At 45.8% G+C, this 27,192-nt stretch overlaps 1 protein-coding gene across 1 annotated transcript; it reads right to left on the bottom strand.

Annotated features, from left to right (window-relative positions):
• Positions 1–8,821: 8,821 nt before the first annotated feature.
• LOC142301199 (platelet-derived growth factor receptor-like protein) lies at positions 8,822–24,007 on the bottom strand. Its single transcript, XM_075342226.1, has 6 exons — positions 23,884–24,007; positions 13,291–13,621; positions 11,480–11,631; positions 11,053–11,346; positions 10,290–10,429; positions 8,822–9,243 (listed from the first exon to the last, which is right to left on the bottom strand). The coding sequence occupies exons 1-6, from the start codon at positions 23,930–23,932 to the stop codon at positions 9,022–9,024; spliced, it is 1,188 nt and encodes a 395-aa protein (XP_075198341.1). The 5' UTR covers positions 23,933–24,007; the 3' UTR covers positions 8,822–9,021.
• Between the last annotated feature and the right edge of the window lie 3,185 nt (positions 24,008–27,192).

Genomic DNA, 27,192 nt, shown 5'->3' with positions numbered 1-27,192 from the left:
CGTTAGGTGAGTATTATAAAGTGTTTTTTATGATCTCACAGTGGCCTGGGCTCTTATATACAGCATCTTAGAATACTGTATATAAGATTTAGTTAGCAAAATTGTCCCAACTTTAAATCAAGAAGCATCACTCCACTTAAACTGCTTTAAACCTTATCTCATGATTATACTCAAGAGATACCCAGAGCATATTGATGCAAAATAGAAAAATTAAAAGAATTTTTTGGATAAAAACCAAAACTTTATTAGACAATCAAATATATAAACTTTAAAATAGACAGGAGGACACACCTTGTTGAAGGACGGAAAATATGCCTCTAATTCAAGCACACATCGGTATTATTGTCAGATACGGTACTAGTATCAAAGATCTTTAATCTCTATACATGTGTCAAACTATTATGTATCACAAAAACAGACTGTCGATGCCATAATTGTCAACAGTGAACAGCACCGGCTGTTGTAGTGCAGACTCTATTCAATAATAAATAGGCATAGTAAGCCAATACCAGTATATGTGCATTGCCGCCAGTGCTCTCCAACTGTGTGCACCTAGAAATCTGATATGCCGTTATTAATTTCAAGCACGCATAGTTCACAACATGGATGCGGGTCTCCAGCTGTCACCCTATGGATACATCAATATACACAAAGCAATCATGACCATAATTATATTAGTATTTTTACTATGGTTTGCACAAAATATAATAATAGTGTTTTACCCATAGGCAAGTATCACCGCTATCAGAATCAGGCTATATATTGTCATCAACGCACAAGAATGTTGACAGATATGCATAAATGATGTAGTGGTTAATTCACAGCAGTACCGCACATCCAGGTTGTTAGAGTAGCGCAAGTAACAATATTTTAGGCGCAATTCACACCTCTAAGTGCACGGCACCGCTATCGCACTCATCCAAGGTGTCAATGACCGACAGAACAGGGTGGATAAAATATACTGGTTGTATTCACCTGGCTGTCACTATATGGATGTATCAATATGCATACCATACTCAAAAAATATTTACATTTGCGTCTTTGCTGTGGTATATAAAAATGTGATACAGGTTTTCACCCATGAGCACATATCTCCACTATCATAAACAGGCTACATACCATAATCAACATGTAAAATATATGTGATATATTATGCGATCCTGGCTGGGTGGGAAGAGGCCCCCCTCCCCGGATACATCCACCCCATTTGAACACTTATTCCTGCAGAGTTTGCCTCCGACGCACCAGATCTCCCTCATTTGCAATATGATGAACAGGAACCTCTATTCTGAGGACCCCAGTTACATTGGAAGATGGGAATTGGAATTAGGTTTCAGCCTTACTGAGGACGAAAAACGAAAGGCGTATGCGTTCTCCCACAAGATCTCAGTAGCATGCAATGCCCAGGAAAAGAGCTTTAAGCTACTGGCAAGATGGTATCAATGCCCGGTCAACCTCCATAGAGCCTTCCCTATGGTCCCGGATGAGTGTTGGTGCTGTGGCTCAGACAAAGGTACGCTGCCACACATTTGGTGGGGTTGCAACAAACTATCCAACTTTTGGACTCAGGTGTTTGCGACCTACAACCAAATGGCAGGAGAAAGCGTAACTCCTTCCATTAAGATCGCCCTTCTGTCTATTTTACCCGGTTCACTGGGATGCCAAAAGAAGCGCCTGTTGCGGTTCTTTTTGATTGCGGCCAGAGCAGTCATTCCACGACACTGGAGGACCACAGTGACCCCCGGAATAAGGGAATGGCTGACAGAGTTAACGCATCTTTGTCACATGGAGGAACTCTCCTCTTGGGTATCGGGCACAAATGAGAAGTTTACCAAACTATGGCAGCCGTGGATACTGTTCAAGGAGTCCCCTGCATTCAGGAGCCTGTTCTAGTGACAGTGCATAAACAACCCCCGTCTTATCTCCCTCCCGCAACCCCTTGTATAAGTCCCTTCCTTTTCCTTCTCCCCTCTCTTTCTATTCTGCTATCTACTCACTCTATATCTTGACCACTTTTCTAGTAAGGTTCTTCATCATATAGACAGACAGGTCTAGCCCTTTGGAAGTAAAAGGTGACAAACTGTAACCTATGAATATGGAATAGTCACAGATAACCTATCAAAACACGGGTGGAAATACATTCTTGTCAGTAATATATTATGTAGATTGTATAAACACCAAGGGCCCACCTACGGAACTTGAAGTGGCTAATATTCTCTTATTTTTCTTTCTGTATGCTTGTTATGTTTAATCTGTTTCTGTTATGGAAATCTTTAATAAAAACTGATTGGTTAAAAAAAAATATATGTGATATAGTAATTAATTCACAGCAAATGCGCAAATCCAAATTATTTAGTTGAAAAGTACATATAGTCATAGACAGCACAAATGTGTTAAGCAGAATTTACACCTATGGCTTTTTTTAAAAATTCAACAAATCCAAGTGCAGGGAAACCTCATTCAATACAGCAAAGTGAATGCTGATAGTAAAACATTCACCTAGTTGATGGCAGTCCACCACATAATTAAAGTTCGGTTGACACACCTGTTATAGATCACTGAATGCACATATATATCCAGTACTGCAAGATACTAGTATAATACCTATGGCGATCGCTCTGTTGTTGTAGGCGCACTACATGACGCTAGACATATATGAATAGAAAGACACAATAGTTCAAAAAATCTGACATTAAATCATTACCTAGGTGCAGGGCAGCCCGTCCTTCCACCTTTGACGCACGTTTCGCACTAGCTTCTTCAAAAAGATGCTCTTTTTGACGAAGCTAGTGCGAAACGTGCGTACTAGTACCGTATCTGACAATAATACCGATGTGTGTTTGAATTAGAGGCATATTTTCCGTCCTTCAACAAGGTGTGTCCTTCTGTCTATTTTAAAGTTTATATATTTGATTGTCTAATAAAGTTTTGGTTTTTATCCAAAAAAGTCTATTGATTTTTCTATTTTGCATCAATATGCTCTGGGTATCTCTTGAGTATAATCATGAGATAAGGTTTAAAGTACTGTATATAATAGTCCGGTGGTGGTGGCCACAGCTTATAGCCAAAAAAAAGTGGTGACAGGTTCCCTTTAAAGACACTAATGACTATAGGGAGCTGCTTGAGCTCTGAGCGCGCTGTCTCTGGTAATCGGGGGTCTAGAGATGTTACGTATTTGTCGTTGAGGTTGGTGGCTTTTCTTCCCTTTCCCTTCCTTCCCTCCCTAGTTTTTCCTTCATATTTTCACCTTTCTTCTTTCTTCTTCTAAGTTCTAACCTCTCTCTGATAAGCCTTTACCTGCATATAATAATATGTTCTTCGTTGTCCATAAGAAGAGACGGAAGACACTCACCAAATATGCGGTAAAAAAAAGTTTTATTCGACCATCAGCTCAGGTGAAAGGCGTGAGGGAGGTGGGAACACACAGTCCGTCTGGACGACGGCCGTTTCACGTCTTTACAACCGACGCTTCCACGAGTCCATGAATGTATGCCTTCCGTCTCTTCTTATGGACTGTTTGGATTGTTGTCTATTGGAATGAGCACCATGACCAATGTGCTTTGGATTTTACTGCCAGAGAGTGCGTTCATCAGCCTAGAATAAGTGGATTGAGCGGTTAGCTCGCTGAATAGTGCCAGTGTTTCCTCCTTCCCCTTTTGGAATAATATGTTCTTATATGATCTGTTATATTAAAAGATTTAGTTCTAAGTCGCTTTAAGAGAATGGTTGGAGTGAGGTATAATATTCTAAAAGTTGTATTGGTTACCTGTTGAAATATATGAATATTTGTAAATAGAGGAATTAATAAAGTATCTGATGATATATACAATATATAGTAGTTGTTAAGATTGAAATCTGACTGTTTGTAACCTGATATGTATGTTGTGATGTTTGTTGTTTTCTTGCTCAATAAAGAAAGATTATACATAAAAAGGCCAGTTTTATGTGAGCCCAGCAGCCACTGTAAAGGTGTATTTCTTTTTGATAGGTGTCTACCTAAATGCCTCTACCCAAGCTTCCCCCCAGCTTAAGGTGATTTTTAATTTACTATTAGCAGGTTCCTGCCTGCCCCTAAAATTTTAGGCTGTTCATCCCGGATAGAGGTATTTAGGTATGGATCCAAGCAAAAAGAGATACGCCTTGATGCTGGCTGCTGGGCTTACATAACACTGGCCTTTTTAAGCGCTGTGTCTCAATTTTTTAATTTATTTCCTTAGCAGTAATGCATATCCAAATTCTTGTGTTCAATGCTTACATGCCTTAGCGTTTCAGAGTGCAGCTGTATTTTTGTAAGGGATCATGTGACAGGCACAGATGGAGGTGATTAAATGCCGCTATCAGCAATTGACAGCGGCAGTTATGGAGATAACAGTAGCGATCGGTGGGCGCACCGATAGCTGCTGCTAGAGGCAGATGGCAACAATATAATATGGCTGGCACTTTACCTCTGACATACTCTATGATGGATACATCTGTCATGGAGTGTAAGGCTATGTCCGCATGTTGCTTTTTACCTGCTTTTTACTTGCTTTTTTGCTGCTTTTTCAACTGCAGCGTTTAATGCCAAAATGGTTGTGTTCTGCTTTTCAAGCAAAGTCTATGGGAATTTGGGTTTCTTGTCCGCACTATGCAGTTCAAACTGCAGCCTTTTTGTTGCAGAACTTTGGTCAAAAACCCAGCTTTGCAGTGCAAAACCCAAATGGCAAAAACATGTCAATTGTTTTTGCCATTTGGGTTTTGCACTGCAAAGCTGGGTTTTTGACCAAAGTTCTGCAACAAAAAGGCTGCAGTTTGAACTGCATAGTGCGGACAAGAAACCCAAATTCCCATAGACTTTGCTTGAAAAGCAGAACACAACCATTTTGGCATTAAACGCTGCAGTTGAAAAAGCAGCAAAAAAGCAGGTAAAAAGCAACGTGCGGACATAGCCTTACGGGGTTAAACACAAAGTGGGCATGAGTTTTCGTGAAAGCACATCCAGTTTGCTTGGACAGTGAGTCAGATTTTTTGCACAAAAAAACGCAATCGGGGGAAAACCCCCCCAGATTTTATGCTATTTGTGAACACGGCCCAAAATCGGCAGCACACAGAGCTACAATGGAGCTCAAATAATTCTGTAGCCACTATCTACTGTACACATAATTTCATATTTGGCAGCAAATATGAAGCCTTTGTGTTATTCCTTTATCAGGGTCACACAGAGTTTTGCACAAACTTCGCTGACTGTCATGGTGGTATTGGACTCTGTACAGATTGCAGATTCTGTCACTCCGCCAGATGGTTTCTCTAGTGTCTGGAATCAACACAGGCAAACTCGGGCGTTGACCTGCTGTGTGCTGATTCTTAGGCAGGCTAACAAGTTTAATCTCTGCTAGTCTGCTTGTTCCTTTATTCACATGTTATAGGGAGGCCTATCACATCTGTTCCCCTCCTATTAATGCTAGTGGAAGGCTTCCATCTATGCCAGCTATAGTTTATTCTATGTTGGTCTGTAAGGAGTGGTGTCCCAAACTCTCTGGTGAAAGTTGCACTTAAGTTGTGCTTATTGTTTGGAGCGGTTGTGGCGGTTACCCCTGTTGTTTTATACTTCCTTCCTGCTTTTGTTTTTCCTCCTGAATCTATTATTGTCTTTACCTTCATGTGTACATGTAGTGCTAACATGTTAGTGGCCATCAGGAATCCATATTAGTCGTTTGTCTTTAAGAAACCCTTTAAGATATCAGACTGTAATAGTTTAGTTTATATTAAGTGTTTTTTCTGTAAATTTCCCAGACACCTGGAGATATAGTTCTAGTCAGCGAGAAAGTACATGTTTATAGTATCACATAGTTTTCCTATCAATGTTTAGTGAGAATGTACGTGTTTATAGTATGGTAAAACGTCTGAAAATAGGAGCTTTGGCATGTCACATCCAGTGACGTATTTGTCCGGTGTAGATTGACATCTGAAGAGTTGGCCACTCAGAAAAGGGATACTATATTGAACAAATGAAACCTGTTAGAGTGTGTGTAAGAATTGGTTATGCGAGCTGGTGAAGATTACAGCAAAGTCAGAAGCCTGTAGAGGGGATACCTGTGAAACTACAGTGTGGATCCCAGGAGTTTCTTTGTCTTCGCTGTTTTGCTTCTCACAGCTGATGTTTCCGGACAGATGATGCGTGTAACTCCTGGTGAAGTTTTTCCTATGTAGTGTGCATTGTAAGTACTTTACCTTTGTGATTTATATTATGCACTATTCACCATACACTATTTCCTGTAATAATTGAATCATTATAATAAAATTAATCGCCTTCTTTAAAGCCGTATCCGATCCCTTTAAATACTTCTCAAAACAGTGTGTGCTGTGTGACAGAATTTTGTTTTTTCCCTTGTCTGTCTTTTTCTGTGGTTTATACACACTCCTGTTATGTCCCTCCCTAAGGGGGAGGAGGAATCAGACCAGGACTGGTAAGTTGAATTGAATTGGTCGGTGGCTGACCTCCACCTTGCTATGCACCCCAATTTGGGATGTATTCCATCTGTCTAGATTTTGGCGATTGGTGACTGTTCACATTCAGTTATCAGGCCCTGTCCACAGGCTATTTACTTCATGCAGCATTTGCTTGGACCTGTCACGCCCACAGCCATGATTCAGTCATGGGTACGGGACTGAAATAGACCAGGTGAGTGCTGCTAAGAGCAGTTCTACTATTTCATATGTGAGGCCGTTTGGCACATTTTATAAGAATATTTTAGTGTTAGGACTGCCCCAAATGAGATTTGCCGTGGAGTGGCGGGGTGGCTCAAGAAATTGCAATTTTTTGCCAAAAATCTCAAATTTATAATAAGTACAGTTGGAATTTTTAGTGCTGTAGTGCACATTTAGTGCTAGCTTTTTTGTTTTTTCTTCAGGACTGGTAAGTAGCACAGCCAGGAAGTAGACTCAGGCATCTCCACCATTAGGAGTATCGCAGAGATTAGAGATAGCATAGCGTCCCATAGCTTGAGAGATAGCTTAGGAGACCCAATTCCCCACTATCCTAAAGTCATCGTGACAATCAGTTACTGGAATTGACTGATTTAATGTAAAAAAAAACATTTCTTTATTTTGCAAATACAGTTCATCGATCAATGCATATAGCTGTTTGTTAATAGAGTTCCTTTGTAATGAGATGATCACAAACCTTTCCCCTTCCATCCATTGCATTGTAATCTGTGATCAAACCAGTAATTGTATATTTTTCCTACAGCGCCACAACAAAGAAAATGAAATCAACACCAAAGAAGAAATATGCAAGCCAAAATAAAAATAATTATACAAATATCACTTATTAAATAAATTAAAATATAAAAATATAATAAAAAATAGAACAACTCAAGAGACGGATGGTATGAATTGGGGAAATCCGGCAATACCCTAATACAATAACTAAATGGAATCCAGCATCACACAAGTGTATGAGTGTCCAATGCAATTTAAATAAATTTAAAAGGATAAATGACATCCCAAAACCGCAACAAAACTGTGTATATAGGTAATTAAATACTCACAAGTGCTAATTAAATATAACAGCGGTATGGGAAAGTCATCAATCACAAGTAAGATAAAGAAATCACAAAAGAAAGTGAAATACAAATGAGCCGAGTCCAAACAGGGATGAGGAGCGGTTTCCCCGTACATTCGACGCGCGTTTCGCAACCTCAGTGCTTCGTCCAGCACTGAGGTTGTGAAATGCGAGTCGAGTATACAGGGAAACCGCTCCTCATCCCTGTTTGAACCGGGCTCATTGATAGTTCACTTTCTTTTGTGATTGATGACTTTCCAATTTATTTAATAAAAGATATTTGTATAATTAATTTTATTTTGGCTTGCATATTTCTTCTTTGGTGTTGATATGATCAAATTATATGCTTTGAGGCCCTACTAGTGGATTGTGATATTGGTGGTATATATAGAGAAAATGAAGTTTTACACAGTGCTCAGAGCTTTACGCTCTTTGGTGTAAGAGATGAAAATACTGAACCTCTCTATTAACATAAGATCTCCTAATGGGGTTTGTGCAATAGTTTTTCTAAATTCCTCTCCTTTTCTAAATCACACAATCTGTGGCCATTCCTGACTCATCTCATGACAGACTCATCTCATCTTTCAGCATCTGTTCTGGACAAGTCTTTAACGATGGACAATAATCTTCAGCTGTGATTGACATTCTGCTGTGTAATGGACCATGAGTTGTGCCATATGTGCAACCTCGAGGGTAGAATTGGCTCCTGACTTCCGAGATCAGGAGAACTTTCAGCAAAATGGGTTGATATCACAGAACTGGACCTGATTTTATTCTTGGTTTCAAATATACACCTCAATACTAAATTGGTAATTCAGCCATGTTCATGAGCCCCTAAAGAGGACCTGTCACTTGCCATAAATATGTCATTTTTTTACCTGATGTAAATACCACTGTCCTCCTAAATCCGGCGTTGCTTTTCTTTTGTTTCTGTGACTCTCCATTCCAAAGATTTGGCTCTTTCTTCCCTGTATAGGAATCTAGTCTTATTAGCCAAATGGGCGTGGTTACCAAGAAGAGCTAATGATCACGCCCACTTTGCTAATGATACTAGATGTATATACGGGAAGAGAGGGCCATAGCTCAGGAACGGAGAGGTGCAGGAAAAAAAGAAAAATAGCGCCGGATTCAGGAGAACAGCGACATTTACACCATGCGAAAACATTACATATTTATGGAAAAGTGACAAGTCCCCTTTAAAGAGAAGTACAAGAATCTCAATCCATTACTGATCTGGATGAAAGGGAATTTTGACACCAGAAAGGTGAGACCCTGAAATCTGGAACTTTATTAGGCCTTAAGCATATTGGATACAATTACATTTACAATGTGTTTATTAGGAGACTGTAGAACCAGTCTTTCAAAAATATTAAAACTATAAGGACACATTTTATTTTATTAATACATTTTTCAGTCATAAAGAGCTAATGATGGCAACAAACCTCCATCTACTCCCTACAGATAGAGTCCTGGGTGTCTCATCCTTGGTTTCTTACTCGGGTTGTAGACGTGGGTGGGAGGACGCTAACCCTTGTGGTTACAGACGTGCTCCCCTGTAAGTTTTGAGCTGTACAGGTATAAGTGCCGTCATCCACAGCACGAGATTCATCAATATACAAAATACTTTGGGACTCCTGCATTAACGTTCCTCCTCGTCTTGTCTGTGACGTGTTCTCCCGGACGTAAGGAGGCCTGCCGATCTGTAGAAACAGAGAGCTGTGAATTGATGCCAGTGCATAGGTTACAATGGCTTCAAAGATCTAATCACTACTGTGGCGCCCCTGCGGCTGCAGGTGCCGCAGGGTACTGCACCTCACCTGAGGTGAAGTCTTCATCACAGCCTGTAACAACCACAACCACACTCAAACAACATATAACACGGGGATTCTGCCACTGGGACTAGGGTAGGGTAGGTGCTGGGGTGGCCATCATGAGGTATGGGACCTCATATTCACTAGTTCAGGAACCTGGGAGGCGGGGCACCCACAGGGGAAATTAGGAGTCATCAGACACACAGAGAGCAGTTAGCACCGGACAGCGTCCAAGTGAGGACGCACTTAGGAACAAGCAAGCACAGACACGAATAGTCAGGGGCCCGTGGTCTGGAGCCGGAGGCTCGACCCGGGCTCTCAGGAAAGAAGGGGAATCCCACGGTTCGCGGGAAGTGCAGAAGGCACCCGTGATCCGTTCCACAGCCCAGGAGCTGAGGTGGAGGGAAAGGTGTCGAAAGGTGACACACAGAAGGAAAACACCGGCATCGACCTTTGAAGTATCCGGGATCGGCTGAAGCCCATCACAGCGTAGCCCGGTGCTCCAATGGTAGCGTGTGACCAGTGAGTAAAAGACCTTGAACTGCACCGCCTGTGTCGTCCCGTTACTGCCGGCGCCCTCACCATCGCGCCACAGTGCTATCAGCACCTGAAAGACTTCCACTCCCATCCTCCCTGGGGCCTAGCTCTACCTGTGGAGAGCTGCAACACCCGAGCTGCGTCATCATCCGCCCCAGCAGAGAAAGCACCCACAGCGGCGGCTCATACTGGCCGTACACCACAGGTGGCGTCACAAACAACTACCCCCATAAATCCCCATTCCCAAAAGCCTTTTATTGACACCGGACAGGGTCACGGAACTGGGCTAGGCCACCGCGGCGACCCAGGAGAAGACCCGCGGCCCGGTGACGGCTAACCTCCGACCCCGTGGGCGCGTCACTACAATATCCAACATGCTCCAGTCACTTATCTTTTACCTGTTGCCCAGGATATTCCCAGGTGAACTCCACACTGATTTCCAGTTCACCTAAAACGGTACAGGTGACAATAAAATTCTCTCCGGTTCGTATCGACTTCACTGATGCTTCAATGGTGGGTTTGGGTGGAGCTGATGGGTCTGTAAAAAAATGTATACATTTTTGAAATTGAAAACTTGTATTCTTAGTATCATTTAGTACATCTAGGGATTAAGAAACATATTGAACGATGATATTTAGGGCTCCTGCACATGGCATTGTAAATGCCGAGCAGGGAAGATCAAAGTATTGTAGTGCGCCACTGCAGGACCTCAATGCCGGCTAGTGTGGATGACGTGGGACGCGTCATGCACCCAGGCATGCACCTTCAGAAGAAGGAGGACATAGATGGCCGAAAGAGGTGGCATCGGTACCAGAGAACAGAGACACCCATCAACCAGCCTGCACCAAAACGCCCCTTAGGTGAGTATTATAAAGTGTTTTTTACAGTATGTTCTACACAGCGGCCTGGGCTCTTATATACAGCATGTTAGAATGCTGTATATAACAGCTCACTGGTGGTGGCCGCAGATTGTAGGCCCCAAATCTGGTGACAGGTTCCCTTTAATTTACCAAACACTGATGAAAATCGGATGGAATTTGGACCATTTTTGAGTACTTAAAAAATCATTGACAACTAAATCACCCCTAAGGAAGGGTTAGATCTTGTGGGCTTATTAGATGTGATCCTTCTATGGAAACGGAGTATGGTAGGAGCACTTACAGTGCACATATATCAGCATGTACTTGGTCGACATTTGTCGAAGGTTTCCGAGCTCAGCAATGCAAAATAGTGATCCTGCAAGAGATGGCTGTGGCTGGTATATGATCATTCCCTTCTTCTGGTCGTAAGCAATCTTCGCCCCATCCACGGGGATTTGCTCAGGTGGGAACTCTCTGTGTAGAGTGACTTTGGCAAGTGGGTTGGTAACCTGGCACGGAAGTAATGCTGGCTGTCGTGTTCGAAGCTGGACAGCCACATAATAGTCCTCTGTCGGGACAAAAAGTTCCTGAGGATCTACAGGAAAAGGTTTAGAGAAAAGGATGTAAGTGTGTAAAATCGAAGACAGGGTATAATCAATTAGTATATATCCTTTCATAGTAAGGCCATGTTCGATATTTTTACACAAGTGGTAGTGTTCTACGCTCACCTGCCACAAACACAAAGGTCTTGCTGGTTTTCTCTTCTCCATCATGGCAGCCATGTCCACTGCACTGGTAACCACCACAGCCAAATTCCCCAGTATCGGCTGCTGAGGCATTAACCAGGATGAGCTGACTGTAGCGTCCAAAGTGTTTTATCCTTGAATGGAATAAAAGGTCTCATTACTTCAAAAATTAATATCTTTACATGAAGAAGCAAATGACCTACTGCACATGGGCGATTCTCTTTGGTTGAGAGAACAACAAAACTGTAGAACTTTGTAGCCAATATCCATGATTAATAAGGATGATGGGATGACAAAGTGCCATCAAAAGACATTGTGGGTTACTCAGATATGCTATGTAAACACATCTATATGGTCTGCACAATTTGGGGCTTGGACCAGCCGATGTCAAGGCACCGCCATTGCTCCTTACAATGTTTTTGAGCCTTGGTTTAAGCCCAGTACCCTAATTTTTGCTCAATTAAAGAAACAGCGTTGTCTTGTTGATTTACCTTGCAATGTTGACTAAGCCAAACATCCTAAGTGACCAATGTGAAATTATGGCCAAGCCAGGGCAGACATAACATTGGTGTGGCCTGTTCATTTTCACAGGGTCCCAAGAGGCCTAAGAGACAAGGAGGCCCACTTCCATACCCAAAGTAGGAAGCAACTTCTGTCCCAAACTCATAAAGGGGTACATTGTGACGGGTTTTTGGACGGCAGAGGGCCCATATACTGTTCTTGCTCAGAGGGCCCTCATCTGTCTGTGTCCGCCCCTGGGCCGAACAGTCTTCTATACTTTCTACTGTAATCAGATTTCTATGGTCAGTTTAGGTCACAGGAAAAGGTGGAGATGAGTCTGAGACAAAGTAGGTAATCCTCTGGCCACCAACTCATTCCTGAAATACTGTAGACCAAGGGTAGGCAATTAATATTCCCGAAGGGCCACATAAGAGACAGTGACTGGTGTGGAGGACAGAACCAATGGGATGAAATGAATTCTGCTCAATATTAATATTAACATGTGCACATGTGCAGACATAAAGGGAGAAAGACTTGTATAACACGTTGCACAATTTTTTCCCTTATGTACAGCACTATAGATAACATAATAGAGCAGGGGTGGGAAATTAATTTTCCAGAAGGGCCACGTGACTTTTGGAGAGGGCTGGAGCAAAAGGCTGAAATTAATTCTACTCAATATTAGTATTAATTTTAATTATTATTTTATATTAATATTAATTGTATCACTTAATATTGAACAGTATTAAGTATGCTGACATTCCCCTGTATACAGTATGAGCACAAACACAGCACTCCTTACATACAGTATGAGCCTCCACATAATCTTTTACATACAGCTGCTGTCACTCAAGCAGCTGCCGATTTTATAAACTTTACTTTCTTGGATTTCAAATCCTATACATCCGAGCTGACCACTAAAGGTATGTATAGAGTCAGCCTGATAGTGCCAGTATAGCACTGGCTTTAGGTTATATACGAAAATCCTGGTGATTGATTCCCTTTAACTGTCTTCATACTGTGCCCAACTCGAGGTCTATTATATGACAATGTTCATGTCTTATGTTATTGCATTAAATCCAACCATTCTATATATAGCTATTTAAATACCATTGTATTGAAAACATTGGTATTTTCAATAGGTACTTCTTTTTTTCCATACAGATAACACTGTTTATGAATATTTTCATCTATACCGATACTGTGGTGTGTGCATATTAACTGACACTGCTCCTTGTTCATCTATGACTTGTACAACCTTGTCTACACCATATTTTGGCAGTCCTACTTACTTTAATCTTCCCTCATCATCCTCCTGCAAGTAATGAGGATAGTTCCAGCGTACAGAAGTGCCCTTACAGCGGAGATCCAGGTTCTGACCAGCTTTTATTGTCACTGTGTCACTGACTGGTTGAAACCTTCCTTTCTCCACAACTTGAGACAGAATGGACCCTGCTGTGTGGCCCTGAGAAGAAGGGGGAGCAGGTTTAGCCTTGGGCTGACGTTTCATGAGATCTTGCTTGGGCTTCTTTGTCGTAGATTTGGTTGGTACCCCAAGGGCCGCTTGCTTTGCCGCTTTCTTCTCTGCCGCCTTCTCTGGTCTTTGTTTGACATCACATTCAGCTGGAAATACATTCATGATGTAATCCGTTAAACATCAATATACAGTGTGTCCACCCATATCCTGTCCACCGCCATTAACTTGAGAACGGCGGCAGCTATAGGCATAGAGGTGGTGTCTAGGTATAGTAAATTAGCCATGCACTACGCAATGAGACCACCTATAGCGCCACCTGGTGGAAAACAACGGAGTTATCATTTTTATCTCGAAAACGGAACGAGATAGAGAAAAAAAGTGAATTAAAAAATTGTAGGGCATCATCAATTCAATTCAGTGACAGATAGAATATCCAAAATAAAATCCAGAAAATCTCATTGTATAAATGTATTTGCATTTTACAGAGAGAAATAAGTATTTGATCCCCTACCAAATATTAAGAGTTCTGGCTCCTACAGACACTTAGTCGCTTCTAATCAACTCATTACCTGCATTAAAACAGCTGTCTTAAATTGTCACCTGTATAAAAGACTCTTGTCCACAGAGTAAATTGGGCTGGTTTCATATCAGCGTTTTTTTAACTGCGGCAAGAATGGATTTTTTGCCGAAAAACTGGATCCTTTACAAATGTGTTGTCATTTCAATGCATTTTCAATGGAATCACGGCAAGATGCAAGAGGCGACTTGCGGTTGCGTGCGGCACACACTGGATCTGGTGTTTTGCGGTATTTTATCTTTTTTCAAAAGCGCTACTTGTAGCGTTTTTGAACTCGGATAAAATAATGCATGTCACTGGATCCGATGCATTGCGGCAGTACCTGCAATGTAGTTCAATGTGTGCCGGATCCTGCTCTACCGGAAGTCACCGCACTCTGATAGGCAGGATCCTGTTGTCTGTACTGAGCATGCCCAGAAAGTAGTTATTCCTCCCCCCTGTACTTTCTGATACAGCAGGGCTAGATTGGTGACAGAAGATAGAAGACCAGAATCGTGGAGGGGTGAGAGGGAGTAATAAACATGGAGTCCCTAAGTGTATCTGTGTATTTATTTCTAATAAAGTATTTTTTTTCTCTGTGTGGTGTCTTTTTTTTAACCCTTTATTGGAGATTCTTAATGGTCGGGTCAAACTTGGCCTGACATTAAGAATCTTGTGCTTTATACCAGCTGGTAAAACAAAGCTTGTATTAACCCTTATCACCCAGCATGCCACCCGGCACCAGGGTCGCTGGTAGAGTTGGATATAGTGCCAGAAGATGATGCTTCTATGAAAGCGCCATTTTCTGGGGCGGCTTCGGACTGTAATTCGCAGCAAGGGCAAAAAGCTTGGGCCACCCTGTGCTGCAGATTCCAATTCCCAGCTGCCTAGTTGTACCTGGCTGAACACAAAAATTGGGAGAAGCCCACATTGTTTTTTTTTTTTTAAATTCTGTCATGAAGTAATTAAAAAAAGGGCTTCCCTATATTTTTGGTTCCCAGCTGGGTACAAATAGGCAGCTGGGGGTTGGGGCAGGTGTGGCTAGCATACAAAAATATGGCAAAGACCATGTCATTTGTTTTTAGTTTTTGGGCAAAAAACTGAAAGAAAAAAAGAAAAAAAAAAGGGCTTCCCTGGATTTTCCATTGCCAGTGAAGGTAAGTCCAAGCAGTGGGGGTTAGCAGCCAGTAGCTACTTGGGTTACCCTTACCAATTGAAAATGCAGCGGGAGCCCATGCATTGTTTTTTTACCCCTAACCTTAGGGTTAGGGCTATGTGTTTCGGGTTTTTGTTTTTTTATTTTTTAATGAATTTAAAAAAAAACCCAACAAATCGACATGGGCTTCGCCCATCTAGCACCCGAGCATTTTACTGCTCACTCATCCCTACTCCTGACCACACAGCCTGCAGAACAAGTAATCAGATCAGCTAGCTCCGGTGTCGGCCGTTTACTTGTTCCTTGTTTCCCTGCATCCATCGCAGCGTGTGCGGGTTGTGAGGTCAGCTGAGTTCGGCTGGCACTGGAGTCAGCTGATTTGAACTCAGCTGACCTCACAGCCCGCACGCGCTGCGATGGATGCAAGGGGGCACAGAACAAGTAATTGACTGACACTGGAGTCAGCTGATCTGATTACTTGTTCTGCTGGTATAAGGTCAGGCGTTTAGCTGAGTTCAGATCAGCTGACTCCAGTGCCGGCCGAACTCAGCTGAATTCTACAGCCCACACACGCTGCAATGGATGCAGCGGGACACAGAACAAGTAATCGGCCGACACTGGAATCAGCTGATCTGAACTCAGCTGAACTCCTGACCACACCGCCCGCACACGGTCACATGTGATTGGCAGCAGGCAGTGACTGCATCTGTGGCGCCCTGGACAAGCCAGGACGTCACAGGTACTGCAACAACACACCCCACACCCCGGTTAGGAACATCTAAGTCAGACACAAATCCTTGTTGCCTCCCTCCAGGGGCTGATGTCCACACCAGGTGGGGTGGAGCCAGGTGGTTGGCTCCTCCCACTGAGGAGTTCACAGTCCTGGAGGCGGGAAAAGGGAGCAGTTGAGTTTAGAGTGTGAGTGGAGGAAGTAGTAGTAGAGGAGCTGACTGGCCGTGTCCGGGTGCGTGGCCCGGGCACAGAAACAGCAAGGTTGGCAGACGGTGGTGACCGACTGCAGGAGAGGCCGATTGACGCACAACCGTAAGGACCGGGGACGGGCGGTGGCCCGCCGGTACCGGATCGGGGAGCGAAGAGAAGCCAGCACCATCTGGCAGGGCCTACGGACCCCGACCAGGCTAGGAGTCGCAGTTAAACCGGTCAAATCCATCAGTGACGGGAACCTCCGGGGTTTCCCAGCAGTAAAGACCCGACTGAAGGCAACCGTCCAAACCGTGAGGGAGATAAAGCTACCACCAGAGCTAGAGCTCCCAGGGCCAGAGCCTGCGGGCAAAAAGAGGCTCCCTTAGCCAGCATACCGCTGGGGAGCGGGTCACTGGTGGGAAGCCATCGGGGCCGAGAACATAACACCGGTGCAGGGAGAGACAGTTACCGTCAACCTACTGAGAGTGGCCGTCACAGCCGTCTGTGGGACTCGTCCATCCAGCCGTTTGTTTTACCAGAGACTCCGTGTGCGTTCCTGGCTGAGTAAGTACCACCGTGCCGTCTGGCACTGCGCTGCCCCGCGACCCTGCACCTGGCCAAGCCCCACAATCCACCAAACAGACAACAACCCCGGGCCCCGGGACTACCAAAATCCCCGTACCCACGGAGGGAAGAGAAACATCCCAGCTGCTCCCTGTCATCGCTCCCGGGATCCCCGTACAGAGCAGCGGTGGTGCCCCTGTGATGCCCTGGCACAGCCAGGTTGTCACATAAAGAGTTAATCCTCCTTGGTAATCTGATCTCACACCGGTGCAGCCAGACAAAGCACAGCCCCCCGTGTAAGGGAAAAGCAGAGGAGAGGGGAGGGGCTGGAGCAGAGAGTGTGTGGAGGGCAGACAGGACAGAGGTCTGGAGTTTAACTCCCAGGCTGGGAGTGAAGCGTTCTCCAAAAGGGCCGGGGCAGGCCGTAGTGAGGAAGGGGCCAGAACAGGTAGCCGGAGCCGGGCGGTGGCCCCTCGGTACCTGGCTACCCGGATCACTACAGGGGAGAGGATTCCCCGTTCCCGGCTGAGCAGAAAGGAGAGAGAGAGAGGAGAAAAAGGCACTTTGCTGCAGGGAAGGAACAACCAGGGCTGCTGCACCGTGTGTGGGACACTAACACCCCCGTACCAGAGGCCGCGGACACCGGCAATTCTTAGTTCACCAGTGACTCCGTGTGACTTTCTTGTGAGTACACCCGTGCCCTCGGGCACCGCACTGCAGCACTGCGCCCTGCTCCCTGCTTACCCCATCACTGGGCCCCGGGACAACCAACCCCCCTACCCACGGAGGGGACATAACAACTACGCTGCTCCCTGTCATCGCTCCCGGGATCCCCTTCCAGAGCAGCGGTGGTGTTCCACCATCACCACAACCGTGGGTGGCGTCATGGACAATCTCCCTTACCCAAATCCCCTTTTACTGTGGAGCCTGGGATCACAGACCGGGTCACGCCATCGTGATACCCACAGAAGTGACTCTGTGGCCCGGATCTGAGTACCCCTGGTCCCCGGGCGAAACACCCCAACCTCACCACACACCTTGGGTGGCATCACAAACCGACATCCCAAACACCAACAAACCACCCCTTTCACTCACGGGCGAGGAGCGCCGCTCGAGTCCCCGGATTGGGCCCACCGCTCGAGCCACCGAGTAGCAGCAGCAGCGCCGGACCCGAGCGCGGTGAGTGCAGCGCCCTCCCCGCCCGCGACACATCCATCAAAGCGTGTGCGGGCTGTGAGATCAGGAGTTCAGCTGACTCCAGTGCCTGCCGATAAATTCTGTGCCCTGCTGCATCCATTGCAGCAGCCATGAAAAGTAGCAGTAGAAGGATGCGGTAAAATAACATACCAGTCAAATGCGGTTTGCGGTATTTTACCTACAGACAAAAAAACGCTAATGTGACACCAGCCTTAATCAGTCAGACTCTAACCTCTACAACATGGGAAAGACAGACCAAAGAGCTTTCTAGGGATGTCAGGGACAAGATCATAGACCTGCACAAGGCTGGAATGGGCTACAAAACCATAAGTAAGACGCTGGGTGAGGAGACAACTGTTGGTGCAATAGTAAGAAAATGGAAAAAATACAAAATGAGCATCAATTGACATCGATCTGGGGCTCCATGCAAAATCTCACCTTGTGGGGTATCCAGGATCATGAGGAAGGTGAGAGATCAGCCTAAAACTACATGGGGGAACTTCTTAATGATCTCAAAGCATCTGGGACCAGTGTCACCAAGAAAACTATTGGTAACATATTACGCCCCGTAATGTCTTAAAATCCTGCAGTGCCCTCAAATTCCCACTGCCCAAGAAGGCCCAAGTGCAGCCGGCCCGTCTGGAGATTGCCAGTGAACACCGGGATGATTCTGAGAGTGATTGGCAGAAGGTGCTGTGGTCAGATGAGACAAAAATAGAGCTTGATGTGTTTGGAGGAAGAGAAATGCTGCCTATGACCCAAAGAAAACCGTCCCCACTGTCAAGCATGGAGGTGGAAACATTATGTTTTGGTGGTGTTTCTCCACTAATGGCACAGGACTACTTCACCGCATCAATGGGACAATGGATGGAGCCATGTACCATGAAATCCTGAGTGACAACCTCCTTCCCTCCACCAGGACATTAAAAATGGGTTGTGGCTGGATCTTCCAGCACGACAATGACCCAAAACATAGAGGTAACCAAGGAAAAAAAGAAGCACATTAAGGTCATGGTGTGGCCTAGCCAGTCTCCAGACCTTACTACCATAGAAAACTTATGGAGGGAGCTGAAGCTTCGAGTTGCCAAGCGACAGCCTCAAAATCTTAATGATTTAGAAATGATCTGCAAAGAGGAATGAACCAAAATTTGTGCACAAACCGCATCATCAACTACAAAAAACATCTGCCTGCTGTGCTGCAAACAAGGGTTTTGCCACTGCAGGCTATATATCTCTGTGTATGTATCAGGAGGAGCGATGCTCTGCAGGCTATATATCCCAGTGTATGTGTCAGGAGGAACGACGATCTGCAGGCTATATATCCCTGTGTATGTGTCAGGAGGAGCAACGGTCTGCGGTATACAGCGATACAGCGGGGAGCGCAATATACATTGAAGCACTATGCAGCTGTCTTTGGTGATACTTCAGACATTAGGATCACTGCGGTCACCAACAAAATGGCTCCACACTGTGTCCCTACATTTCATCTTCCCTTAGGGCTCATTCACATGACCGTTCCCTTTGTCCTGGTCAGTTCCTGTTTTTTTGTGGACCTACTGACAGGACCGTTTTTTCAATGTCTTTTGTGTAGGATCGGATGGTACACGGTAGCACTTCCGTGTGCATCCGATCCTACAAAAAACACATCGGATGCCGTATGTCCGTTCCGTTATTATGGAACATGTCCTATTCTGTTCCGTAATAACGAACCGTGACTCAATACAAGTCAATGTGCCCGCAAAATCCCCAGAAGCCGCACGAAAGCACTTCCATGTGACCTCCGTCGGGTGCCGGTGCAGTCTGTGTCCCGCTCCCGCACCAGCCCCGCGGCTGCTCGCCCTGCAGGGTGCCTGTAGCGCCTTTTGGTCTGCTGTGGCGCAGTTATTTTTCACAGCAAAATGGTGGTGGTTTTTCAAACAATAAAGTTGAGTTCATATAACACAGCATTTAAGGCACACGTGACCCGGTTTGACCGGTCAAGTTCAATCCTGTTCGTGACGCCAGGAAAAAGGGTTTTAGCACCCATGGGTATGGGGTACTCGGTTCCGGGCAGTGTATGTCTTGGGAATGTCACCATGGTGGCCATTACCCGGTTCCGTGCCCTGGGCCCTTTTTATAATGGGGATATTTACAGGGGATTGGTGAATAAAGTTATACGTGACGCCACTTGCGGTGTTGCGGCTAAGTGTAGGGAGCCGCCGCTGCAGAGTGTCTCTACTGAGGCTGATGATATTAGCAGCTAGTATGGTAGTACCTCCGCAAGTAGAGTTTTGCCCCAGCAGGTGTATGGTGCAGTGAGCATCGGAAGAAGGAGTCCACACAGGTGTTCAGTGCAACTGGTTTACTCACTTTAGATGTTAACTGGTTGCCCGAGGTCGGCTGGTTTCGCCTCCAGGTCCCTTTCGTCCCAGTGCCAGTCTGGTTCTCTAGTACCTTCTTCCCTGGCACCTGTTTCTGCTAAGTGGGTCCCTGTGGTATGGAACACTGGTGGTCCCCGGTTTGTGGTTTGTCCACTTCGGTCTGCCTGACGGTAGCGTGAACCCTGTGGGGTTGGAGTCTCTGGTCCTGTCCCCAGTTGTCCCTTTACTACTGAGTCTTCGGATTCTTTAGGGTCAGCAAGATCCTTGATGGTTCCCTTGCTGTGCAGATGTTAACAGGTCAGCTTGAAGCTCTTTCCTGTCCTAGGGTTCTGTACCCCATCGGTGCGTAGTTCCGGGAGTACTCCACCGCCAACCATCTCTCCTGGTTACCAGGTCACCGTTAACCCGAGTCAGGACGTTGCTCAGTCACACCTTTTCACCTCCACTGTCCACTCTAGACTCCTCACTCTACATATGCCCGCACTGCAATGTGTCCGCATCTGCCCACATTGCAATGCGGATAACAGGGAGTAGTAGATAAAGGGTTTCCAAGCCGCGCCAATGACTAGCCGATCATGAGAGTTGTGGATTAGTAAGACCCTATTGCGCTTCTTTTTCCACAGTTTATCTCCTGCTTCCACATTGCAATGCGAGTAGCCGCGGGGATGATAAGCGTTACCGTCAGGAGGTTAGTAAAGTTCATTATCTGCGGTGACGAACTCCTGGACTCCTGACGTCAGCGCTTGTCACTGACCGCCCCATTCTCACATCTCCTCTCGCAGGCGGCCTCAGACTGTGACTAGCGGTGATGTCACAGGCCGCTTGCGAGAGGTGATCTTAGAACACGGCCGGCATAGAACTCAGTGACAAGCGCTGATGTCAGGACTGCAGGGGCTTCCATCACCGCAGGTAATGCACCTCACTAACCTCCTAAAGTCAGCACTAGTCATCCCCTGCAGTGACCTGGGCTGACCTATTGATGTTAGCTCAGGTCACTGCACTGCTCTCCCAGCCAATGGGGAATGTTCTGTTCTTCATTGACTGGGACAGTGAGTATTGATCGTCTTGTGACCCCCTTATTGGATTACGCCGAACCCGGATTTGTTTTTTCTTTTCAATAAATTGGTGAAAGAGGGAATGTGTTTGGTAGTTCTATTTTCAAATAAACATTTGTCATCTAATTTTTTTTTTAATTACTGACTGGCTTAGTGATGTCGGGTATCTGATAGACACCGTGACATCAGTAACCACAGGGCTTGATGCCAGGTGAAATTACATATCTGGTATCATCCCCATATATTACCTCGTTTGCCACCGCACCAGGGCATCGGGATGAGCTGGGAAAAAGCACCAGGATTGGCGCATCTAATGGATGTGCCACTTCTGGGGCGGCTGCGGCTTGCTATTCTTAGGCTGGGGAAGGTCCAAGAATACCAGACCACAGCAATCCACTTTACCTTGGCTGGTGATCCAATTTGGGGGGGACCCCACGTTTTTTGTCTTAAATTATTTATTTAATTTAAAATAACAGAGTGGGGTGCCCTCTGTTTTGGATTACCAGCCAAGATGAAGCTGCCAGCTGTGGTCTGCAGGTTGCAGCCGTCTGCTTTACCCGAGCTGGCTGCAAAAAATAGGGGGATCCCACGTCGTTTTTTTTACTCATATATTTTTTGGCTAAATACAAGGCTAAGCACCCTTTAGTGCCAAATGAAAGGCACTAAAGGGTGCAAGATTACAAAATGCTGGGGAGTGGGACATTATATATGTCTTTCTCATCTATCTATCTATCTATCTATCCCTCTATCTATCCCTCCATTCATTCATCTCTCTATATATCCCTCTATCCATCTATATCTAGCTATCCACTTATATATCTATCTAGCTGCTTCCGTGTTTTGCGGTCTGCAAAAAAAAAAAAAAAAAATGGAAGGCAGACAGATGCATCCGTGAAAAAAAACGGACCGTGATTTGTGGAGCGCAAAAACGGAACGGTCTTGTGAATGTAATGTTTCTGTTGGAAACACCCAGATTGGGAGGGGAAGGTGTGACATCACACACAAGAGCAGACTCCACCCACTTTTACTGCAGCTGTAATGTGAGCTACTTCTACAGTAGGATTTCTGTAGGATTTCAGCAGCTGCTCCCCCTAGTGTTAAAGAGTGGAAAATATAAAACTTTTTTTTATATTTTGCTCAATTAAAAACAAATAATATTTAAACAAATCAATAGAACATTAATACTTTACATTTTTTCAGTTTTTTTTGTTTTTTGTTTAAGACACCTTCCCTTTAAGTTTTGTTTGCCAGAGGGATCAAATACTTATTTCTCTCTGCAAAATGCAAATAAATTTATACAATGTGATATTTTTGGATTATATTTAGGATATTCTATCTCTCACTGTTAAAATTAACCTACCCTTAAAATTATAGACTGTTCATGTCTTTGTCAAGGGCAAACAAGATTTCTCCCGTGCCTCCCCCATACTCTGGAACGCTCTACCACAGCATATCAGACTCTCCCCTATTGTGGAAAGCTTCAAGAGGAACCTGAAGACCTACAGGGGGGTTTACACGCTGCGACATCGCTAATGCGGAGTCGTTGGGGTCACGGAATTTGTGACGCACATCCGGCCGCATTAGCGATGTTGCTGCGTGTGACACCAATGAGCGATTTTGCATCGTTGCAAAAACGTGCAAAATCGCTCATCGGTGACATGGGGGTCCATTCTCAATTATCGTTACTGCAGCAGTAACGATGTAATTCGTCGCTCCTGCGTCAGCACACATCGCTATGTGTGACGCCGCAGGAACGAGAAAGCTCTCCTTACCTGCCTCCCGGCCGCTATGAGGAAGGAAGGAGGTGGGCGGGATGTTCCGGCCACTCATCTCCGCCCCTCCGCTTCCATTGGGCAGCCGCTCAGTGATGTCACTGTGACGCCACACGGACCGCCCCCTTAGAAAGGAGGCGGATCGCCGGTCACAGCGACGTCGCCGGGAAGGTAAGTATGTGTGACGGGTCTGCGCGATGTTGTGTGGCATGGGCAGCGATTTGCCCGTGTCGCACAACAGATGGGGGCGGGTATCCACGCTAGGGATATCGAGACCGATATCGCAGCGTGTAAAGTAGCCTTTACTCTTCCAACAAGTCTACAACCTACAATAACCCTCAGTCCAGTAGACCACTGCGCAACCAGCTCTGTCCTCACCTATTGTACCCTCACCCATTCCCTGTAGACTGTGAGCCCTTGCGGGCAGGGTCCTCTCTCCTCCTGTATCAGTCTGTTTTGTACTGTTAATGATTGTTGTATGTATACCCTCTTTCACTGTAAAGCGCCATGGAATAAATGGCGCTATAATAATAAATAATAATAATAACTTACAAAATAAGCAAGGAATCATATAAATATGGACTAATCAAATGCATTTGTTATGTAATTTAATTGGGCTGCATTATGTACGCGGCAACGTCTCAAAATGTACAAAAAAAAACTATGACTTTCAGGATTTAAGGAAAAAATCTGGCTGTAAATTTACTCCTCGTACAGTACAATAATCCCTCTGTCCACTGACGTACATTAGATGTGTGAGCGGAGCTAAGGGGAAGATAAGATATATCATCAGAAATGGGGGAAACAGACGGGACAGAACTTACCTAGAAGTATGAGGCCGGGTAGAAGGATCAGCAGCAGTTTATAATCCATGACTAGTCCTGTAAATTCCTCTCCAGAGTGAGAAATGTGTGTAGAGGACAGCAATGGAGGGTCACAGGAATCCACAGTGTTTTCCTTACAGGAGGAGGGGAGGTGCACCCGGGGGAGATTGTATGGAGGAGGTGAGCAGGAATGAAGAGGTGGGATTGTACGAAAGCATGAATTCTGGAACATGGAGAAAAAAAACTGTGTGGCCTATGGGTTCCTGAAAACTGTTTTGGCTGAGTACTGTAATGTTTTAGAGATCTTAAAAGAGCATCGGTCAGTAGGACGGACCTTCTTAAGACGTCTATGTGCTGCCCCCGTGGAAGCAGCCGAGATGCTCGGATCCAGGTTTGCTGTGGCTCGAGGGTCTCCGGACCTGGGGGTCATGCGGCAACTGGAGTGAAAGGGGGTATTTACAGGGGAATTATAGTTCGTGATGCCACCCGTGGTGTGTGGTAATTGGGAGTACCACCGCTGCCATTGGGAGTACCCGGCTATGATGGATCGGGGGCAGCAAAGTGTTGTAACCCTCCACGGGTAGGGGGTGCCCCGGGACTCGGTGAGGGGTGCCGTGGGGTGCAGGGGTCACTCTCGTACTCACTCAGTTCATAAGCAGTTGTCAGTATTGGGTTAAACCAAGTCTCTGGGTACTGTAGCCACTGAGGGGAGCTCGTCCGGGTCCCGTCCCTAAGTGGTGCTGCCTGGTGATCCGTGACCTGCCTCCTGGTGCTTAGTTTGACTTAAACTTGATGGCCCGGTAGCATGGAACTAGCTGGGCCCCACTCCCTACTATGGCTAAGTGTGGGAGCTTGCTCTCAGGGCTCACGCTTGGGATTTTCTGGACCATTTTGGTTGGAAAGTCCTATCCCCCTTGTTGCGCTAATGCGCAGATTCTGGAGTGGGTGGGAACGAATCGTAAAGGCTCCGTTCTCCTCAGGTGAATTGTCGGGTTGCCTAAAGCTACTCCCCGACCTAGGGTCCGTGTACCCCGTCGTACCTTCAGTCCCGGACCGGTGATAGTGCTAGGCTGCCGGCTGTCCTCCTCGACAGGTCCGAGCACCTCGCCACAATCCCCTGCGACCGGGGGTCCGACTCCTCTAGGCCTAGACCACCGTCTGCAACCTAGGCAGTTACTTCAGGAGTCACCACTCTTGACTTCCTCTGAGCTCCTCTCAGCTCGAGGGCTACTTCCAACTCTCTCTCTACTCACAGACAGACTAGACTGACTACACTCCTCATCTCCCTGACCCCCCCAGGTGGGTGACTCTATTCCACTCAAGCCGTCCACTGGTGTGTCAGGTGGGTGTGGTGCAGGGTGTCTCTAGGGTTTGATTTGCTGTTGGAGGCAACACCACTTAAGTAGGGACCCAGAACCAAGAGGGATTTGAATACTGCACGGGAGGACAGCTTGTGCAGTACCCTGTGATGACCTGATAGTCCAGGGGCGTCACATCTATATAGGCATGTAGGGCGTAGAAGGTTGAATCAAATGATACCTTGATATCTGCGATCCAATTAATGGTTCCCAAAAAGTGCAGGTTTTTCTTATATGTAAATGAGCCGAAGAGATCTCTGCCCTGTGATAATCTGCTACAGAGATCTTTCCAGCTCATTTACATATTAAGAAAAACGTGGCTTTCTTGGGAATCCTTCTCATTCACGTTTGTAGCGTGTACCACGGTTGCTGCCACCGTCTGACGAGTTCCTCTATGTGTATGAGCGGTGTCCAGAGCAATTTGCACCGTTTCATTAGTCAGGACATGACCGAGAGGAGATTGGGGCCAAAGATGACTGCAATTTTTTAAGTTTCTGAATATTAATAAGACATATATTCCTATAACTGTGGTAAGTGGTGGTATCTCGAGTGGGTTGACACCCCGGTCACCACATTATACGTTGTCACATACAGCTGGCTACACGTGAAGATAAGCAAAAATGTACGAATTGTTAACAAAATTTCATCATAGCACAAAGGGGTTGGGGGGGGGGGGGCTTCCAGATTTATCCCCTCTGTATCGTCCATATTGAACATCTGTGCCCAAATCCCAAAAAGCCTCTCATTCACCCAAGGGCCACCTAAATGTTATCTATACACGCAATCTGTGTCATGGGGCTGTTTGGGTTTTTTTTTTTACCCCTTCTCACTTGTGCAAATGTACATACCCTGTTTCCCTGAAAATAAGACCTTCCCCTGAAAATAAGCCCTAGTAGGATTTTTGGGGCTTTTTTTGAGTATGCTTAAAATATCACTCCGTGCAAGTGATACTGATTCCAGTCACCAGGGAAGCCAACCGCTATAGAACACTGGGAGACCCAACACCGAAGCACATTTGTATGTGAGAGCCCATTCATTTGCCAACTGTAGTGGTTAGGGGTCTGGTAAGTGCGATTCTTTTAGGGGGTGTACTTTCCTTTCGGGGTAAACCTAAACCACCACTGTAATCCCAATCAGTCACCTAAACCGCCACTGTAACCTCAGTCACCTTAACCGCTACCGTAACGACAATCAGTCACTTAAACCTCCATGGTAACCCCAGTCACCTAAACCACCACCGTAAGCCCAGTCACCTAAACCACCACTGTAACCCCAAATCAGTCACCTAAACTGCCACCGTAACCCCAAATCTATCACCTAAACTGCTACCGTAACCCCAGTCACCTAAACCGCCACCGTAACCCCAGTCACCTAAACCGCCACAGTAACCCCAGTCACCTAAACTGCCACCGTAACCCCAGTCACCTAAACTGCCACCGTAACCCCAGTCACCTAAACTGCCACCGTAACCCCAGTCACCTAAACTGCCACCGTAACCCCAGTCACCTAAACCGCCACCGTAACCCCAGTCACCTAAACTGCCACCGTAACCCCAGTCACCTAAACTGCCACCGTAACCCCAGTCACCTAAACTGCCACCGTAACCCCAGTCACCTAAACTGCCACCGTAACCCCAGTCACCTAAACTGCCACCGTAACCCCAGTCACCTAAACTGCCACCGTAACCCCAGTCACCTAAACTGCCACCGTAACCCCAGTCACCTAAACTGCCACTGTAACCCCAGTCACCTAAACTGCCACTGTAACCCCAGTCACCTAAACTGCCACTGTAACCCCAGTCACCTAAACTGCCACCATAACCCCAGTCACCTAAACTGCCACCATAACCCCAGTCACCTAAACTGCCACCGTAACCCCAGTCACCTAAACCGCCACTGTAACCCCAGTCACCTAAACCACCACCGTAACCCCAGTCACCTAAACCGCCACC

Source organism: Anomaloglossus baeobatrachus, chromosome 4 (genome assembly GCF_048569485.1).
Source record: "Anomaloglossus baeobatrachus isolate aAnoBae1 chromosome 4, aAnoBae1.hap1, whole genome shotgun sequence".
Lineage (NCBI taxonomy): Eukaryota > Metazoa > Chordata > Amphibia > Anura > Aromobatidae > Anomaloglossus > Anomaloglossus baeobatrachus.
Note: the sequence above shows the minus strand (reverse complement) of the source record. Positions and strands in the feature narration are given on the sequence as shown.

Bases quoted from the DNA above. Each gene is read 5' to 3' on its own strand.
- LOC142301199 (XM_075342226.1), bottom strand. From the start codon at position 23,932: ATGGATTATAAACTGCTGCTGATCCTTCTACCCGGCCTCATACTTCTA. The intron at 13,622-23,883 runs GTAAGTTCTGTC...ATGTATTTCCAG, and splicing joins ACCCGGCCTCATACTTCTAG to CTGAATGTGATGTCAAACAA. The intron at 10,430-11,052 runs GTAAGTGCTCCT...ATTTTTTTACAG, and splicing joins CATGCTGATATATGTGCACT to ACCCATCAGCTCCACCCAAA.